General features: G+C 45.3%; 2 protein-coding genes across 7 annotated transcripts in view; both read left to right on the plus strand.

The window, feature by feature from the left end:
- The window catches only part of ankhd1 (ankyrin repeat and KH domain containing 1), a 30,844-nt gene extending 22,972 nt beyond the window's left edge, over positions 1–7,872 (plus strand). For all 4 annotated transcript variants that reach the window (XM_018752086.2, XM_018752087.2, XM_018752088.2 and 1 more), the window contains exons 21-34: positions 134–309; positions 431–593; positions 737–832; positions 971–1,087; positions 1,223–1,388; positions 1,515–1,995; positions 2,162–2,317; positions 2,570–2,719; positions 2,873–4,518; positions 4,856–5,029; positions 5,143–5,391; positions 6,771–6,946; positions 7,086–7,250; positions 7,328–7,872. In XM_018752086.2, the coding sequence (XP_018607602.2) occupies positions 134–309; positions 431–593; positions 737–832; positions 971–1,087; positions 1,223–1,388; positions 1,515–1,995; positions 2,162–2,317; positions 2,570–2,719; positions 2,873–4,518; positions 4,856–5,029; positions 5,143–5,391; positions 6,771–6,946; positions 7,086–7,250; positions 7,328–7,387 (3,975 nt within the window). In that variant the 3' untranslated portion in view covers positions 7,388–7,872. The remainder of the gene's footprint in view (positions 1–133; positions 310–430; positions 594–736; positions 833–970; positions 1,088–1,222; positions 1,389–1,514; positions 1,996–2,161; positions 2,318–2,569; positions 2,720–2,872; positions 4,519–4,855; positions 5,030–5,142; positions 5,392–6,770; positions 6,947–7,085; positions 7,251–7,327) is intronic.
- Positions 7,873–11,808: 3,936 nt separating this feature from the next.
- Positions 11,809–18,888, plus strand: mat2b (methionine adenosyltransferase 2 non-catalytic beta subunit methionine). 3 transcript variants are annotated; one of them, XM_029251513.1, is made up of 7 exons: positions 11,809–12,387; positions 14,546–14,740; positions 14,852–14,966; positions 15,354–15,506; positions 15,786–15,979; positions 16,572–16,685; positions 18,156–18,888. In XM_029251513.1, the coding sequence occupies exons 1-7, from the start codon at positions 12,358–12,360 to the stop codon at positions 18,330–18,332; spliced, it is 978 nt and encodes a 325-aa protein (XP_029107346.1). In that variant the 5' UTR covers positions 11,809–12,357; the 3' UTR covers positions 18,333–18,888. The 3 variants fall into 3 exon arrangements, with proteins under 3 accessions (XP_029107346.1, XP_029107344.1, XP_029107345.1); XM_029251511.1 differs by lacking the exon at positions 11,809–12,387 and adding an exon at positions 12,400–12,983; XM_029251512.1 differs by lacking the exon at positions 11,809–12,387 and adding an exon at positions 12,400–12,983 and having other exon boundaries at positions 15,360–15,506.
- Positions 18,889–19,554: the final 666 nt, after the last annotated feature.

Raw genomic sequence — 19,554 nt, forward strand, 5'->3', positions numbered from 1 at the left:
GAGCAGAGTCAGGTGTCTAAGACAAACACGGCAGGAAGCAGAGCTGGTCTGGAAAGGGGTTTTGGCCTGTGTGGTATAAGGTACTTTAATTTTTTTAAATGATATTTAACTCTTCTGTCCTTGTTTTTCTCAGACTGGGCTCACTCCACTTATGGAGGCTGCGTCAGGAGGCTATGCTGAGGTGGGCCGTGTGCTTCTGGACAAAGGCGCCGATGTCAATGCCCCACCTGTGCCGTCCTCTCGGGACACTGCGCTCACCATTGCTGCAGACAAGGGTCATTACAAATTCTGTGAGCTCCTCATCAACAGGTGAATCCTCTTTTCACAGACTATCAGACCTGTTTTATGGTGTGTCTTTGTTTTACTGTTCCTTCTACCTCCTTCAAGTTCTTTCACTTGTTCTACTGGTGACACTGCTCTTTCCTCACAGGGTAGCCCACATTGATGTGCGCAATAAGAAAGGGAACACACCGCTGTGGCTGGCAGCCAACGGGGGCCATTTTGATGTGGTACAGCTGCTTGTGCAGGCGGGTGCGGATGTCGATGCTGCGGACAACCGCAAGATCACGCCCCTGATGGCTGCATTCCGCAAGGTAGGACTCTAGGTTCTGTATCATTGTGCCTTTCACTGCCCTCTTTTGTGCTGGTAAACACCAGTCAAATATCTGAAGAGTCTGCTATCTACAGTTAACTTTCAGTAAACCTTTTATCAAATCTCACTCCTCCCTGTGTACAGGGTCATGTGAAAGTGGTCCAGTATTTGGTGAAAGAAGTAAATCAGTTTCCCTCGGACATTGAGTGCATGCGATACATTGCCACCATTGCAGACAAGGTGAGACTTTGAGTTGATTGATAACCATTTTTTCCTTTCCTCATGAGCTTGACAATCCTATTAGGAGTGCTGGTTACATTTTTAGTGGGTGCAGCTGTGTGGCTGCTCAGTCTTTCTCAAAGTGTCTGGTGTATCTAGGAGTTGCTGAAGAAATGTCACCAGTGCATGGAGACAATTGTCAAAGCCAAAGATCAGCAGGCAGCAGAGGCGAACAAGAACGCCAGCATCTTGCTTAAGGAGCTTGATCTTGAGAAGGTGGGTAGGCCTGTTCCTGCAACTTACTGTCTTTTCCCATACATTCCTGGCAGTGTAGGATCCAGTGGATTTTAAGATGTACAAATTGTCCCTGGCAGTGTTCTGATGCGTGTTATGGGATTTTTGGTTTCACAGTCCCGAGAGGAAAGCAAGAAGCAGGCTCTGGCAGCCAAGCGGGAGAAGCGCAAGGAGAAGCGCAAGAAGAAGAAGGAGGAGCAAAAGAGGAAGTTGGAGGAAGAGGAGGCAAAAATCAAGGAGGAGTGCACAGAAATGCAGGACCAGGGGAAAGATTCAACAAAAGGTAGATCTTTGTCTGTGAGCGAGTATGTCTGCTTCATTATAAATGTATGTGCTTCCTGTGCTTAAATAAAGCTGATGTGTCTTAAGATTAAGCATTTGTTTTGCTTCCTTGCCTGCCTCTCCACAGAAGCTGAAGTCCCCATTGAGCCCCCAAGCGCCACCACCACCACCACCATTGGCATCTCTGCCACTTCTGTCACCTTCACAGCCGCTTTCAGTAAAAAGCGGGGCAACGTAGTGACAACACCTAGCACCAACCGCAAGAGTAAGAAGAACAAGACCAAAGAGGCACCAAGTGAGCCCATTATCTTGCAGGATCCCCAGGTGGCATTGGCACAACAGAAGGCTGACAAGAACAAGATCCACGGGGAGCCCCGTGGTGGTGGGGCACCCGGAGGGAACAGTGACTCCGACAACTTGGACAGCACTGACTGCAACAGTGAGAGCAGCAGTAGTGGTGGCAAGAGCCAGGAGCTCAGCTACTCACCAGACGTGGCTCCCTCCAGTCACACCCAGACCCCGCCTGCCCCGGAGAAGAGACAGTGCCCCTCCTCACATGGCTTACGTGACGAAAAGGTCACTGTGTCTGTCTCCAAAGCACAGCAGAAGTAAGTTTTCTCTGGTTGATGTATTGTGTTGCCATCACTTTGTACAGGTTCTGAAAGTAAATCAATATGTATTTACTATGTAATTGTTAAAAACTGGCAGTTTGCAAATGAATAAAGCAAAGTTGAAATTGATGAGCTCACTGTATGTATTTACTTCTCTCACCAGGGTACAAGAGTGCATCAGTGACTTGAATCCCAATCCTGTACCCTCCACTTTCAAGACTGTTTCATTGCCGGTGTCATCACCAAACAGTAAGATAAACCTTACCAGCCCTAAGAGGGGCCAGAAGAGAGAAGAAGGCTGGAAGGAGGTGGTCCGCAGGTAAACATCTTCAATAAGTAATGTTTACTTTTTGAGAACTGACCCATTAAATTGCCTGCAGGTGGGAATGAACTTTGCTAGAAATTTGACTTTGGATGTGACCCATCTATTGTTCAAAGCAAGTTTAGGCTACATTTGTTTTGTACTTGAGCTATTGGGTGTAAATGTAAATTTTAGGGATAAAGAGTAACTTGTGCTATAGCTTTATGCCTTGTGAATTCACATGTTAGTTTTCCAATTTTTTGTTCCTAGGTCTAAGAAGCTCTCAGTTCCAGCCTCTGTGGTATCACGAATTATGGGCAGGGGTGGCTGTAATATCACTGCCATTCAGGATGTGACGGGAGCACACATTGATGTGGACAAGCAAAAAGACAAGAATGGCGAGAGAATGATTACCATCAGGTTTTTATCTATTTCCACCATTTTCTTTTTCTTATGCTGTTCACTACTGATGTGGTCTAGGTAGCTTTTAAGTAACTTGTGTGTTAAGGACTCAGGAAAGTGTAAGAGTCATTCTGTCTCTGAGGGAGCTATTTTTTCCCCCCCTTTCTCAAGGGGAGGCACAGAGTCAACGCGACATGCTGTGCAGCTCATCAATGCGCTGATCCAGGACCCCGCAAAGGAGCTGGAGGACTTGATCCCCCGGAATCACATCCGTACTCCTGGAACAAACACCAAGATTGGTTCCACCTTTACCACGTCCACTGGAGCCACCAGCACCACCGCAGCTGGCTGCAAAGGCCCGGCATCTGTCGTGCCATCCTCCACTGTGTCTTTCCAGCCCTCTTCGCCTTCCCCATCACAGCAAGGGGGCAAGATGGGGAAAGGTCTGGCTCCTGGAGTCAGGCCCCCCTTTGTTTCACTTCCTCTGGCCTATGCCCACCCACAGCTGGCACTGCTGGCAGCCCAGACCATGCACCAGATCCGGCACCCACGCCTGCCCGTGGCTCAGTTTGGAGGTACCTTCTCTCCATCACCTAATACTTGGGGCCCCTTTCCGGTGCGGCCTGTGAGCCCCGGCAGCACTAATAGTTCTCCTAAACATAATGGAGGTGCCGCGACACGCCCGGGCACCTCTCAGGCAGAGTATGCAGCGGCTGTCTCCAACTCCACTCCTACCAGTACTACTGTTGCCTCACCCCCATCTACGGCTCCAGCTCTTGCCAGTTCGGGGACCCCATCCACTGTTCGCAAGCAGCTGTTCTCCGCCGAACCTAAGTCCAGCAGTGTGACCCCGGTGGCCAGCACAGCTAGCAACATAGGCCCAGCACGACCTTCCAGCTCTCCACCACCCCCGCTATCTGCTCCGTCTGCACAACCTAGCACCCCTCCCCCTCCTGCACCAATAGCCCCACCCACACAACTCCCACAGTCCAAACCAGAGCCTCTTACCTCTTGTATCGCTGGAAAGGAAAAACCCCCTGTGGAACATCCAGTCACGCCTGTTCTGGGTGGAGCTTCTGAAAACACCACTTCTGTTGGCGCATTGCCCTTTTCAGCTCCACCTACAACCTTGCCCTTGGTCCCACCTCACCAAGAGGGGCGACAGCAGCTGCCTATGCCCTTCACCTCCAGTGCAGAACCTGGTCCATCTGTAGCCTCGCCTTGTGTCAGCCTGCCCATCTCTCGCCCTGCCCCTGCCTGTGGCAGCACAGTCGCACACACCAGCAGCACTTTACCTCACTTTGCCGCTCCTGCACCCCGGGTGTCACCACGCATGCAGCCTGCTGCTCCATTTTACCCTCTCGCTCCAGGGGGAGCTTTGAATGAGCACCCATCTGTGTTCACATTGCAAGATCCTCTCAAGCAACAGCAGCAGCCGCCCGCACAGCAACAACAGCAGCACACGATGCCAACACCAGGCATGGCCCCACCGTCGCTTCCAATGTCATCTGCCATCAGCATGATGAATGGCTCCCAGATGCACATCCACGCTGGCAAGGCCCAGCTGCCCCCAAACTTTGGGCCCACTGCCCTCTTCAACCATTTCAGCAGTATCTTTGACAACAGCCAGGTGGGCAACAACCATGTGTGGGGCACGTGCCACTTGCCGACACGGACCCCACCTGAGCAGGCCTATAGTGCCCCGCCCACATACATGAGCAGTATGGGTCAGATGGAAAATGTACTACCACCTCCTGACAGCTCCAAGGCACCCGGTTACCGCTGTACCTCCCAGAGGATCGTATCCAGTCCCATCGGTGAGGAAAATCAGTTTTCACTACTATTCTGGTTCTACTTGCCAGTTCTAGCAGCCGTAATATTTCAGTCCCTATTGCTTTGGTGATGTGCAAGCAGTCTGACCAAGCAGTTTGGTTTAATTGGTCTTATATTTTTGTCCAGCACCTTTGCAACCTTTCCTGGCAGGTTAGAGACAAAAATCCAGGTAGCATTAGTGGTAATACACAGTCTAGTGCATGTCAAAGTGGCCCTTGTCCATATGATGGAGGAACTGGAATACTGAACTGAATTGTTGTATATGTTTATACCTTGGCTAAATGTAAATGTTTTATCATCTTTGTCTCCTGCATGTTTCAGGCATGCACTCGATGGACCCCTCAGGAAGCTCCCTTTCCTCTTCCACTGCGCTGACGAGCTTTGCCACCAGCATCTCTGGCAGTCCGGTGTTCCTGCCAGGCCCAGCCCCCATGGGGACACCCTCCTTCAGCCGGCAACACTTCTCCCCTCACCCTTGGAGCGCCTCAACTTCTTGTAAGGAAGGAGGAGGGAACGGGTGGTGCTGGTGACAAGGTCTTTTTACTACAGTACTAAGTTTGCAAACCTCTTTCCTAACCTCCCCTTTTTCGTGTCCTCCCCACTTCCAGGTGAGTCCCCAGTGCCCTCCGTATCTTCAGGTGCCTCTTCCCCGCTCTCGGCATCCACAGCAGCACCGGTCCAGTCCAAGCCCAGTAGCTCCAGTCAGCAGGACCGTAAAGTGCCCCCACCTATCGGCACCGAGCGCCTGGCCCGCATTCGGCAGACTGGCTCAGTCAACCCTACAATGCTCACTACCAGCTACACTGCACCTGTTGGGCAGGGTGGCATCTGGTCTTTTGGTGTGGGCAGAGCCTCTGGTAAGTGTTTGGGGAACAAGAGCAGGTGCTGGAGTAGGATGGATTTGGCAGTGAACTTTTTTCACTTGTTTTATTGGACCACTCAATAAATTTCAAGGTCTCCGATCAGAATGTGTGGAAGAAACACATTTCTACTTGTAAATGACAAGGTGGTGATGGTGTAATTTTTATCAGCTTTTCAGTGAAACATTTAAATTTTATCTCAAAATTTATATTTTTTAAAAAGATCAAGAGATCTACTTTAAGTAATTAAAAGAATGAGTTTGGAAGGTCTTGGAAGTTAAACAACCAAATGCACTTGGTCATTGTTATGAATGCTCGAGCTACAAATTTTAAAAGATGCAAACATTTTTAAATGAATTTATTTAAATTTTACCTGTTTTAAAAAATTTTTCTTTACGAACCGAAGGTTACCAGTGTTTCTGGGCACAGGTTTTAGTTGGAGGCAGAGTACATCCAAACAAAACAGTATTGTGAAACCAGATTAATTGTTAACTGCAGTGTTTACAGCTCATGTTTGCAGTTTGCCAGTGGTAATTAAGATGAGGAGGCTGTTGCATCTGTTAATGGAATCAATCATTTGAGTCAACATTGAATCGAGCTTTGTGACAATATTTGAGACAGTCTTATTTTCTGAATTTGTAATTTTAACATGGCTCAAAGTGAAGTCTTCCCACGTATTTATTATTGCCATATCCAAGACATTCACAGAACTTACCCAGTGAATAAACTGCCTTATTACGCTTTTATTGATTGTACAGAGAATATGCCAACCAAATTTGTCAACTATCGAATGCACTCTAAAATGCTTGTGGGAGGAACTGAATAGGAGATTAACTTTTTCCCCAGTAATTTTAAAAGGGACAATTTGAATGTTTCAGGTTAGAAGTATTGTGACTAACTTGTCCCATTTGTGGTGCACCCTAACATGTGTTTCCAGGATAGGCCTTGGAACAGTGACCATGCATAAGATGAAAATTTAGCTAAATTACCTAATTCTTTATTTATTATAGTTTTATTAGTTTTGTAAAAACTTTGAGTGATGTCAAAGTTTTTATTGATTGTGATCTTCCTTCTCGTGATTGTCGTGGTATATGACTCTGAATTCACAAACAAATCGAGTTACCAACAGCCTTATGGCACCAGCTGTCTTTGTAAGTTGAGCACCTAGTGTGCCCACATTGGTTACTTGCTAAGCAATATATTTAATTTTGTTTTAATACCGTTTGAGGGGTAGATATATGCCTGTGTTCCGTCTGGTGCATAGTCACAGTTAGCAGTTGGTAAGACTGCGTCCCTTTCATGTTAAGGGAGATGAGAGGGGAAAGGAGCAGTGGCAGATTGCTATTAACACTGTGTCCAAACTTTGCTGTCCACAGAGGCCATGTCTGGCTGGTCACAACCCCTGATGAGCAGTCACATCCTGCACCAGCAGCTGCCAGAGCCGTCAGCTTTTTCCCAGCACCAGCCAATGGAACGGGATGACACGGGCATCGTGGCCCCCTCCAATACTTTCCACCAGCCCGTGCCCAGCAACTTCATTGACTTCCCCAAGGTGGGTGCAGCAAGAAGCTGTAAGAGCATACGTTTTCTGTTAGGTCTGTTCACAGCTGTCGTAAAAATTAAATAATTTGCATTGCTGACCAATGATGATAAGATCCTTCTTCAACTGTACTTTTTGTGTGCTGTTGAAGGGGTTGCCAATGTCGATGTATGGCGGAACAATGATCCCTCCCCGCCCTCCACTGACTGAAGGGCCAGGGGGCCCCATGTACAATGGCCTCCACACTGCCGACCCTGCCTGGAACCCCATTCTCAAGGTTGTTCCCAATTCTGCAGAGAATTCAGACCCCCAACAGGTAAGGAAGGATGGTCTCTCTATTGCCGTTTTGGTCGCACTCATTGCTGTAGCTGACTGCAGCCCCTCTCTTTTCAGGTCTGGCCTGGTACTTGGGCTCCACATGCCGGGAATGTGCATCTGAACCACGTCAACTAGACAATGTGATGATCAACACATAGGACCAGTAATTTTTTTTTTTTTTGTTTTAGAACATTTACCATTTATGACTTTAACCTAGTAGTGTCCTACAAAGTAAAAATTGGAAGGATGGACACTATTTGATGTGCCTAACTAAAAAGATGGATTCAGTGTGGGCTTTAACTTGTTTACCACGGTCTATGAACAAATCGATTACCTGTCCAACAGGATACATTCTCTGCTTAGTATAGCCATTTTGACTTTAAAACCAACATGAAGCATTCTTGGTCTCCAGAGCTTTTTGGGACTGTGAGTTGTTCTCCACCAAGAGCTAGATGATTGCATAAAGAGAAATCAAACCTTTTAGAGTGGTAAATACATGTATAATTGTTTACATACTAAAAAGGGTTAAAATGAGAGTAAATTTCATGTCGTATAGTGGCTCTACTTTATGTAGCCTGTATTAATGTGAAATATTTACCTTAATATTCAATAAAAAGATGGAACTGTACTAGTTTCTTGTCCTTTTATGCTCAAGAATAACACCACACCACTCACCTGAATATCTTGACATCTTCATTTAATGTTGTGCTGAACTTGTCAGTATGTTCCATTTCGTACTTAATGCTCTTAGGCAGATCCATTCAAGACTGCTAAGAAGTCTGAGTCATCAGACAACAGATGTATAGATTAATACCAGTCTTTTTAAATTCCTGGATGGCAAAGTGTGATATGAAGAGCCACACAATGCTACTCAAAGGTTATTTCCTACCCTTGTGCGCTTTCAAGTTGCTGTTAACACGTACGGTTCTGTCTGGTGACATAGCTTCTGTTACAGTGGTCCCTGTCTTGGAAAAGATATGTCTAGAGCATAATGTTTTCTGATGAAACATTTGGACTTCATGAGCAAGACCACTGCTGGAGATGGTAAAGTGTTGAACTTTTTTTGAATACACAGAAATATGGTTGAATGCTCAGGAAAATCTGAAAAATAGAAATAGTAAAATGAAGAAAATGACAGCCTGAGCCAGCAGGTGGCATAGTGATTAGGACCATCACCTTCCTGGTTTAAATTTCACTCCTGCTGTAGTAACCTATTTAAATGTACTTACTGTGATACAGTAAGAATACTGTATAAATAGCTAAATTGTAATTCACCCTGGACAAGGTAACTTACGGTGTTTCTGAGAGGTGCTGTGTATGAATTAAAAGTTGTTTATTCATTTACCTGGTGCTTTTTCCCCCCAAAGCAACTTACAATGTTGATCCACCTACAATTATTTACCCTTTTATACAGCCAGGTAATTTTACTGGAGTAATTTAGGGTCAGAACCTTGCTCAAGGGTAGTACTGATAAAGGTGAGATTCGAATCTGCACCTTTTGGGTCCGAAGGCAGTAGTTCTAACTTTTTACGCTCCAACAAGGACCGGGGATGAAATCATCCGCTGCTGTAAAAATCTTAGTCTGTTCATCATGCTATTCATAATCTTAACAGTCATCCATTCTGTCCGAATAGAAGCTGAACAATATTCTCTTTCCTTCCAGCAGCCAGAAGTGCGGTAATTGAATGCACATGTGAAAATATGTATGTCATGCTGCTGTTTATTATATTTTTCAACAACATACACACCCATTTCATCTCGTAAGTGCTGGGGCGAGACAGAAGAAGCCCAGCTCCCCTCCTGCATTTCAGACATAGTGGAGACAGCAGTATATCTGCCAAAATAAGGAGACATGGGGGATGACCCTTTCTAAGAAAAGCCCATGGGAGGGGGAATATGCACTTAATGTCTTGTGTGTCTGAGGAAGGGGTGTTTTCCTTGTAACCTAGAAGAAAAGTTACTGATTACGAACAGAAATGTGAACGAGAGACACATCCAGCGCAGCAGATCCCCTTGAAAGCAGTTCAGCTGTGGGACGCGATCGGTACTAAGAGCTGTACGCCTTCTCTGTAGGGTCCTTGATCCTTTATAATAGAAAGTTCCTGTTATAATGCTAGGACTTGCTAGTTGTTTACACCGACCCCCCCAACACCATTGTCTGCCCCCGATCCCATGGTTGCTGTGCCAAACACTGCACCCCCAGGGACCTTACAGGTGAGAAATGAACAATCTCCTCTCACGTTCTTGAAGGACTCTTTTCACATAACAGCCTAATTCACCAAAACAGTTGGTAATGTTGTTAGAGCTGCTGCCTTTGGACCCAAAGGTTGCAGGTTCAATCCTTACCTCCAGCTGCAGTACCTTTGAGCAAGGTACTTACCATAAATTACCCAGCTGTATAAATGGCTAAATAATTGTAACTTAACACTAAGTTGCTTTGGAGAAAAGTGCCAGTTAAACAAGTAACTAATTCCCACTAGGGACCTTTGGTCACTTTATTAAAACAAATACCTGATGGATTATAGAGACCGAGTAACACACTATCATTGTAAAACCACATTCTGAAATTAATTCTGAATTTTGTCGCATGCCGGTCTTTTAGGAAATGCCTTTCTTCTTCTCTGCTTCAACACAGTAAAGTGTTTAAAGGGAATGACATTTGTACAGGGCCAACAGTCTTTCTTCGCATTTTCAGATGCACTCAGAGGCATTTGGAGAGGTGTCTGAGCTGCTTCACTAAGTGCACTTTGTGGTACCTTTGGTGAACCTTCCAGTGTTCTGTAGTTAACGTGGACCAGCTACATGAGGTCTTTTTAGGCTTAAAACCGCAAAAGTGAGACCTCTGCAGCCGAGGACAGTGAGTTTGTGATGGACATGAACCTGTGCCAGTTCTCAGTTCCTCTTTTCTCACACTTCCGGAGGACAATACTGACATCTCAGTGCTGTGGAACGGTGCATGTGGTCTTGCGCAAAAATCCCTTTGTAGCTTTAAATGTCTCCGTAACACATTTGCTCTTGCAGTTTTACAGCAAAAAACTGCAGGTCTTATTAATAGAAGATTCTTATTTAGTTATTATACTGGATCTGTTTTGAATGGGAAAAAATTATCAAAAATGTCCTACTTAAAAGTATCTGTCTGCCTTGTACAAATTTTTTAATACTCCTATTACACAATATTCCAATTGAATTATTTTTCCTGGATCAAAGTGTATGTTGTAGGGTTAATGATAAAGCACATAATTAGGTGTATTATGTGCATGAGATATGGAATAGATTGTACTGATACACATGGCCTACATTTTAAGGCATTTAAAGTGAAGGTATGAGTGACCCACTTTAATTCCATTTTAAAGATAAGCGTATTTTGTAGAATTAGCGGAATGTATAGAAGATTAGTGGTAACTGGGACAGCAAGGTGTTGTACTGGCAATACTGGACCAGCGGCGCTGACTGGAGAGACAGGAAATGAGCACGGAAGTGGAAATGCAGTTAGTAGTGTACTGCTTAGAGCGGCTGTGTTTAGACCCAAAGGTCACAGGTTTGAATCCCACCTCCAAGTGCAGTATCCCTGAGAAAGGTACTTACCCTAGAATTGCTTCGGTAAAATTACCCAGCTGTATAAATGGATAAATACTGGTAGGTACCTTAATGTTGCAAGTTGCTTTACAGAAAAGTGTCAGCTAAATAAATAAACGTAAAATGCTGTTACATGTAGTGAGAACAACTAACCTGAACAGGTGTGCTGTTTATCTGACTGGAGAGTTGCAGCATTTCTGGACAAAGCTATCTTTTAGATAAGTGTTTGCTGTAGGTCAACTAGAGCCAAAAATGTCTGGTGAAATGGCCTTGTTTTGCTGCTTAATTCACTCGAGTCTTGGTTCTACACCCCCCCCCAAATCTTGCTGTTTTCTACCAAAGCGAAATGCAATTTTAAATAAAAATCACACAGAATTTTGCCCCCTCCCTCTGTCAGATGTCAGCAGTTAACATTTGAGGCCCCCATCCAAGGCGAAACACAAATCTGTAATAAGACCCCCCACCCCTCCGGAGTTCCTTTACTGTACATCCAGGAGACTGGTACCTGGTGACCACAGAGTAAAAAGTAACGACTAAGGGTTGGAGTCATTCACACACTAGTAATGCACTCATATCAAATACAGCAGTGGTGATTTAACACACTTGGCTCTAATTAGAACAAGCTAGACTTAACCAAGGCTAAAAGTGTATAAATATCTGAAATGAACTCGGTTTACACATTAACAAATAAACTGAATGTCATTCCAAACCTATGGAAAAGACTCCTAATTTAAATATAAACATTTACTACTGGTGGGGGGTGGGGCAGCGGCACAGCGGGTTTGGCCGGGGCCTGCTCTCGGGTGGGTCTCGGATTCGAGTCTCGCTTGGGGTGCCTTGCGATGGACTGGCGTCCCATCCTGGGTGTGTCCCCTCCCCCTCCTGCCTCACGTCCTGTGTTGCCGGGTTAGGCTCTGGCTCCCCGCGACCTGCTTGGGATGAGCGGTTTCAAACAGCGGTGTGTGCGCATTTACTATTGCCTTGCTCACAGTAAATTATCTCAATATGTTTTTTTTTTGGCAGCATCTTCAAAATGTAAAAATTTATTCAAATTGATTACAATGGAAATAGGTCAGAGTAAATAAATTATGGTGCTGCATCAAGGCCCAGCAAATACAAAGAAATGTAACACAGTATGTAAAGTTACAATTGTTACAAAGGGTGGCACAATGGCGCAGCGGGTAGTACTGCTGCCACATAGGTCAATTTGGACGTGGGTTTGCATCCGGTTCAGTTAAGCAGTTTCTGCTGATGGATGGATGAAAAATGTCAAAGTATGTTGGCCATCTGGATGATGTGATGAGGTGCGAGTGTGTGAGAGAGAGATAGAGCGAGAGAGCGCCCCACACGCACACTCTATACGCGGACAAGCACTTCCGTGCCACCGCCCTTTAAGAGCGCCTCCTCTCCTTTAAGAGTCCATGTTGCCGGAAGTGGTCCACCGCAGTCGGCCAAACTCCGCCGAGACCCCCCAGAGTAGCGCTCCTTAGCTTAGGCAGGTGTTCGTGGTGCTGACCGCGCGAAGTGGGATGCCTGGATTTGCCTACACCGACATCGAGGTGAGAGAAGCAACAACGCACTCTCTCACAGCTCTTTGAAAATAAATAAAATAATAAAAAACAATAAAAAGAGAAACACCACTAGTTTCAGCTAACTAAAGTTGACCGACGGTTGGTGCCGTAATAATGGCGAAGGGCAGAGAGCTCGGCGAGCGACACTCCGTGGCCGGACCTTTGACACGCGTGAACTCCGGTGGCGCGGACCGATCCGAAACCTTGTGACCCGGTACCACATTTTAGTGCTGGCAGTTACGTAACTGTTGGGAGAATCTTCCAGACAGACTGACTGAGGGAAGGGCGAGCTACACTTGCGCGGCGGAGGTGGAGACGCTGCGAAACCGCAACCCCTGGCTGGCGCGCTCGCGCTCCCTGCCTGCGCCGCCAGGTTCACGCGCCCAACATGCTTTGCGATAATACGGCAGCGACAGGAAACAACGGTCGCGCTTCGGGAAGCGATAGTGTCGCACCACATAAACGATAAACAGAGGAGCGAACCAGTGCGGGTCCGCGGTCCGCTCTTGGGCTCCACGCAAATGGACGGCAGAGACGTGGAGCTGCGCATCCATTTCACCCCCGGACACGTAGAGCTGCTCCAGGTAACAGGAGGAGGTCATGATGAGTGCGCTCACGAAAAACAAACAAACATACACATGACATGCTGCTTCAGTGCTTGTTGTTGTGCGTGACAGCTGACTTGCACTTACTAGCTCCTCTTTCGGTGTGTGTTTGTTTTCGACTCGAAAAGCCTGTTGAATAATTTTACTGAACACGCCGGGACAGGACCGTGAGTCCGGCATCACAACAACAGCTCGGTTTTGTTATATTCTGTAACTAAATTGAAGTCAGACTCTTTCTTTCTTGCAATGTTGGCGACTTAAATTCAAAATTGCTTAAACACAGATTATGTGCGGCTTAAAAACACATAATTACGATTTCCGTTCCCCGAATCCGCAGGACCGCACCGTATCGGTGTTTGGTTCGTGGTGGTGGTGTTCTGGGAGAAGCGACTGGCAGTTTGTCCCGCGGCCCGAAAAGGTCTCGAGCAGTTCGCGTGACGTCACGACGTATGACGTCCTTGAACGTCCGGTATCACGTGCGTTGAGTCCGACTTGCAATTGGCCCGTTTGACTCACGAAGAGCCATTTCCTGGTAAACAGTTCCTCGATGTGAAACCGAGGCATCATAAAATTAAAGATGTTAAAAGCCACGTATAACGAAAATATAGAGCAATTAATTAGCCTCGATTGAGCTTTTGGTCCCTCTTAAGGTGCTGTAATCTTTGCTTGCTTACATATACTCTGGAGCCTATCTGATACTGGATTATTGAATATTATTATAATATTATCAAATCTGTATCAATCAGGCGGTGGAAAAATGAAGACACACGATTGAATAGCCTGTCAATAGATGTGAGGCTGATCCATTTCAGAGGACTTATCCATGAAAATTCCTACCTGACTGACAGGGACAGCTGGTTCTGTAGTGGTTAGAGCTGCTGTCTTTCAACCCAGAGGTTGCAGGTTCGAATCCCATCTCCAGCTAGTAGCCTTGAGGAAGGTACTTTACCCTAAAATTACACCAGCGAAGTTCCCTAGATTAAGTGGCTAATTCCTTGTAGGGTAGCTTAACATTGTAAGTTGCTTTTGGAGGAAAGTGTCAGATAAATGTACATTTCTGAATGTTATTATCATGGAATAGATGCAGGGAAAAGCCCTGGTACAGATGCTGAAGTTGTCAGGAGACTTGGGTTCTAGTGATAATTCTCATGTGTGTGCAGTTTTCATTAAATTATTGTTAAAATCATTCGTGACTTTGAGTCGACGATGTCCGTGGCTTGTAGGTGTAGAACTTGGGGAAGGGCATGGAAAGTTAGAGATGTTTGGCGCACCATTGTTTCACATCTGAAAAACCTGACCAAAAAAAAACTGGAATTATTAGGGATAAAATATTCTGCGTGTTTCTATATATTAAAAATATTGTGCACAGAGATTCCCATGGAATCTGCAGGCAAGTTTTGCGCAGCCTTAGGAGTTGGTTTGCAAGTTGCGTTTTTGGGCTTCTCTCCATTTCATCGTTTTATTATCAGCAAAGTTTAGCATTTGATAGAAAGAGCATCGATAACGTAACCCGAGACGGCTGGATTTCTATCCCAATTTAGGAGACGGTAGATGTGCCGTTTCGGCGCGTTCTGGTGACCGGTGCGACCGGGCTGCTCGGACGTGCGGTCTACAGGGAGTTTCAGAACAACTCGTGGCACATTTTGGGATGCGGCTACAGCCGGGCTCGTCCTCGATTCCTCCGATGCAACTTAATGGATGAGGATGCGGTTCGAGAAGTTATCCATAACTTCCAGGTAATCGCTGAGAGGAGGACGACAACCATTGTCATCAGTCCTGTCGCTGCAGTTTGTTTTGCTGATGGCGTGCAGTGTCGACACTGTTGTCCCCTGCGCTCTTACCCTCAGCCGCACGTGATCGTGCACTGTGCTGCCGAGAGAAGGCCAGATGTGGTTGAGCGCCACACGGAAGCAGCCATGAACCTGAACATCCACGCATCAGCAACTCTGGCCAAAGAGTCCGGTGGGAGGACGCTTCATCGCTTCTTTTTTGCGGTTTTCTTGTGTCATCGGCATTGCTGTAAAGTTGATTTCATGCGCTGTGGTGGTAATGAAGTCTCTTAACGGCTTTTGTCTGAAAGGAGTGTGAATTTGAGACTTCCTGTTTTACAACCTTTTCATTGTGCGCTTGCTCAAGCCTGAGGTTACCCCTGACCACCAGGAAATTCAAAATGTTTTTTTTTTTTTGGGTTATTTCTTATGTTATACATACAGTTTCTGTATAATATATTTTGAAAGCTTTGGAGACAACACAGTGCCTCTTGCTGATAGTTGCTAGGGTGTGTGTGTGTGTGTGTGTGTGTGTGCGTGTGCGCGTGCACGCTGTGTCTATTCATCGTCTTTTATGCAGCAACAGCTGGGACGTTCCTGATCTACATCAGCACAGACTATGTGTTTGATGGGCGCAACCCCCCCTATGGGGAGAATGATGCACCTAATCCTTTGAACCTGTATGGCAAGTCCAAGCTGGAGGGGGAGCGAGAGGTCCTGAGACATAACCCAGGTGTGCATCAGCATATTTGTATGTGTTGGTATATGAGTGTCACGGTCGTCTCCTTGTTCAGTGTTTTTAGCCCAGGTAACTGGCCAAACCATGTCTTCGCTCATCAGGTTGTAGCTTATGGTTTATACTTTAATTCATATTCAGTATACAAGAGGCTCTGCAGCTTAATGGCTTGCGGTGTCATTAATGACGTACGTAAAGTGTGTTCAGGAGTGCAATTGCGGGCCTGCCGTTTGCTCGCTCCCAGGAGCAGAAGTGTGATTGTCACTCCGCTCCCAGGTGCCGCCGTGTTGCGTGTGCCCGTCCTGTACGGGGAGGTGGAGCGTGTGGATGAGAGCGCAGTGACGGTGCTCTGGGACCGTGTGCAGGAGAGCTGCGAAAGCAGCACCGTGGACCACTGCCAGCAGCGCTTCCCCACCTACGTCAACGATGTAGCACGCCTGTGTCGACTGATGGCCGAGCGTAGGCTGCAGGTGAGCCCTCAGCGCGTGCTGCTGACCTAAATTACCCACGGGGCAATATAAACACAGATACGATAACTGAACAAACTTAAAAAGAATAACAACGGGCTGTATTTCAGATGCAGTGACATATACTCGTGATCGGTCGATCGTTGCATTTTAGGACAGATGATTAATTTTAGATACATGTAACTGGGACTGGCCAGAAGGTTAGATTTAAATTTTTTTTTTTTTTTTTTTTTTTTTTTTTTTAAAGGAAGGAATTTCAAAATTTCAACAATGTGGTAACATTGTCTGAAAAAGAAGGAAAAAGGAAGTTATCAAGTGTAACAAAAACTGGGTCCTAAAACGAGCTGGAATGTCATGTTACAGTGACTCTACTGTGTCTAACACCATGTCTGGAATCAGTCATATGCACTGTGTTAAGCTGGACAGCTGGCTGTCTGGGACCCCATCCCTGCACCAAAAAGTGGCTGGAATGGACTGTACATGCTTGAATTGAACAATGGAAATTGAACAAGCATATTCACAATAACTAGTACAGAAATCACTATGCTTTTTCTGAGCCCACAACCTACTGTTACTGTGCGTGTGCTCCTTTCAGGACTCATCCCTGCGAGGGATATTTCACTACTCTGGCAAGGAACAGATGACCAAGTATGAAATGGCCTGCGCCATTGCAGATGCCTTCAACTTGCCTAGCAGCCACCTAATTCCGGTGAGAGAGGGTGGGGGCACAGGGTGGTGGGGTGGGGTCGGGTGGGGTGAGAAAGAGAGAGATAGAGAGAGAGAGAGGACAGCTTGCAGCCTTATCATCCAGACAGCAGCAGCTTGGGATGGAGTGTTTGTGCTGCACCTTTGTATGCACCCAACTGATGGCGTAACGGTTAGAACTGTTGGCTTTGGATCCGAAGGTCGCAGGATCACATCTCGCGCACTGCTGTAATACCATTAGCAAGGTACTTTAGTGTAAATTGCTCCAGTAAAAAAAAAAAAAAAAACTCAGCTGTACAAATGGGGAGAGAAAAAATTTAGTAGCGTAACATGTTGCTTTAGAGAAAAGCATCAGCTAAATGAGCAAATGTAAATTTATTTACACTTAAACACTTTTTTTTTTGTATTGTGTGGCGTAACCATTGCACAGTACAGAATTCTGGTATTTTTGGCTTTTTAAGAAAATCATCTTCAGACTTGTCTTTAACCACCAAACCCTCACAAAGACAGAGATGATCAGTCAGCTGTCTGATGTAACCTGGAACTAACAGGTAAAACTGTGTATGATGGGTAACATTGAAAGTTCTGATTAAGTAAGTTGATTTAGTTAAGGATAAATAGCATTCATGTCTACACACACATGTATAGCGCTAACTAGCACCATTTTGCCATTAATCACTACTGTTTCACGTGATCTCCTGCTATTAGAGAACTGATATCAGGCTGTAACTGTGGTGTTACTCCTGATTTATACTAGTTGCTTGTTTTGGTAATTTTAACATTTAATACTTGTCATTAAATAGTGTGAATTGCTATCCCACAGTGTTGTATTAATTTTATCTGCAATTTTCCGCTTAAACGTAGGGGAGCGAGCAGAAGGTATATTTAATTTCTCGCTTTATTCCATGCTACGGTAAACAGCTCTTTGAACTCAACTCTTTATGGTAAAACTAATTTGTACCTCCACATTATGCTAATGCTTCAAGTCCATTAAAGTGGCACAAGAAGTGCACAGTGGTTGTATTGTACATGTGTACTGTATCTTGGCTCTCGTTAATCTGTAATGGTTTTCTAATGATCTTATGTTAAACTTAGTCTTACAGTAATTTTATCAGTGGTCTGATTGACTTCTGTGCCACTTATTGTATATGAGAGAGAACAGTTTCCTTAAGCTTTCTGCTGAGCTCCTGTTACATTGCAGTCCATCACTGTCTTCCTGCAAAGTTTTATTGAACTTTCATAGTAATATTATTGATGACGTACTTATGTGTAACTTGCACTGTCCAATGGATAATATTGTCGTGGTTTTAGGTTTGCTTTCTCTTGCAGCAGCATCAATAATACCCTCCCTGTGACTCTTCTTGGGTTTAACCCTGAAAAGCAGTAAAGTGATCCTTTGACCTTGACTCTGTGTATCAGTGATGTCACTGACACTGCTCTTCCCCTGCTTTCGCTGAACCTCCTCCTCACACAGCTGACCGAGCAGCCGGCGGGGGCGGGGGCTCAGCGTCCTCACAACTCCCAGCTGGAGTGTTCGCGCCTCGAGTCGCTGGGGCTCGGCGTGGAGCCCACGCCCTTCAAAGTCGCCGTACGCGACAGCCTCTGGCCTTTCCTGTACGACAAGCGCTGGCGGCAGACGGTCTTCCACTGACGATCAGGGTGGGAAAGTGCGACTCCCAACTGAGCTCGGTGTGATGGTTTAACATTAACCCGCTCTCTCCCTCAAATCATGTGGCTTTTTAAAAAATTTTTTTTTTTTTTCTTTTTTCTATGAACATGTTTTGTTTAATCATTCTCTGTGAACCAGATGTCTCACGTTCTCTTCCCTTTTGGCACTAGCACACAATACTTATGTCCGACCGAAATGTTTTTTCACTCCATTCCTCATTTCCATAGTTTCGGATCAACGGTATCTTTTGTCTGAGTTGATTCACTCCCTCCTCCTGTTTAGCTTTCTGTGCTGTATTTTTTTTTTTTTCTTCTTTCAGCTTTTTGGGTCCAGTTCATTTCTGTGTTGTACTGTTGTAATGTCTTGGACATAAATATGATCAGGATTATTAACAGACCAAGCTTTACTTGTTGTGGGAAAAACAATTTTTGCCACTTTAAAGTGTGATTATTGCAGAAAAATTAAGGAAATATTTTTTTGGGTGGTAGTTTGACCGCTTGCCCTTTGCAATCAGTGTAATTCTGTTTCCTGTCCACACCATGCATTGTTTTACATAGAGTAGTTTAACTGAAAGTCTAACAAAAAAGGGGTTAAAAGCACAAACGTGGTGACTTGTTTTACCGTCCAGAAAGCAGGCAAATAATGGCACTTCAAGCAAATGTGTCCTCCTTCGGTGTCAGCAAGGCAGCTCAGTGAAGAAGTGGATCAATTAAATAAATGTATAAAATGGTCCCAATGTGTAAAATTAGACCTTGAAGTTGTGTCACAGGTGCATTTGCTTATTGAAAGTGTACTTGTTTTAGTGTCATGCCACTATTATTTTCAGTCTCTTGTGTTAATGAGTAGGAAACACTGGAAGATTGTTTCTGTTGGTCAAAGACTTTTTTTTTTTTTTTTTTTTTTCTCCCCCCCTCCTTTTGTCTTTTAATGGACACTGTAGGGTCGAAAGCCTTTAGTTTGCGACAGGATCACTGATGTTGGTACCTGCTGCTGATCGAGCAGAGCGGCGCAGAGCAAATGTTTGGTAGGAGATGTGTAGAAACGTTCTGACCGATTGTGAGAAGGACGCAAAGCCGTTAAATAAAATTTTTTTTGCTGTTGCACAATGTTTTTGTGCCTCTTATTTGAACAGAATGCCACATGAATAGCAATGTTACCTATTAATGGAAGAATGAGCTTAAATAGACTTTTGAAATATGAGTTA

This window comes from Scleropages formosus, chromosome 4, assembly GCF_900964775.1.
Source record: "Scleropages formosus chromosome 4, fSclFor1.1, whole genome shotgun sequence".
Lineage (NCBI taxonomy): Eukaryota > Metazoa > Chordata > Actinopteri > Osteoglossiformes > Osteoglossidae > Scleropages > Scleropages formosus.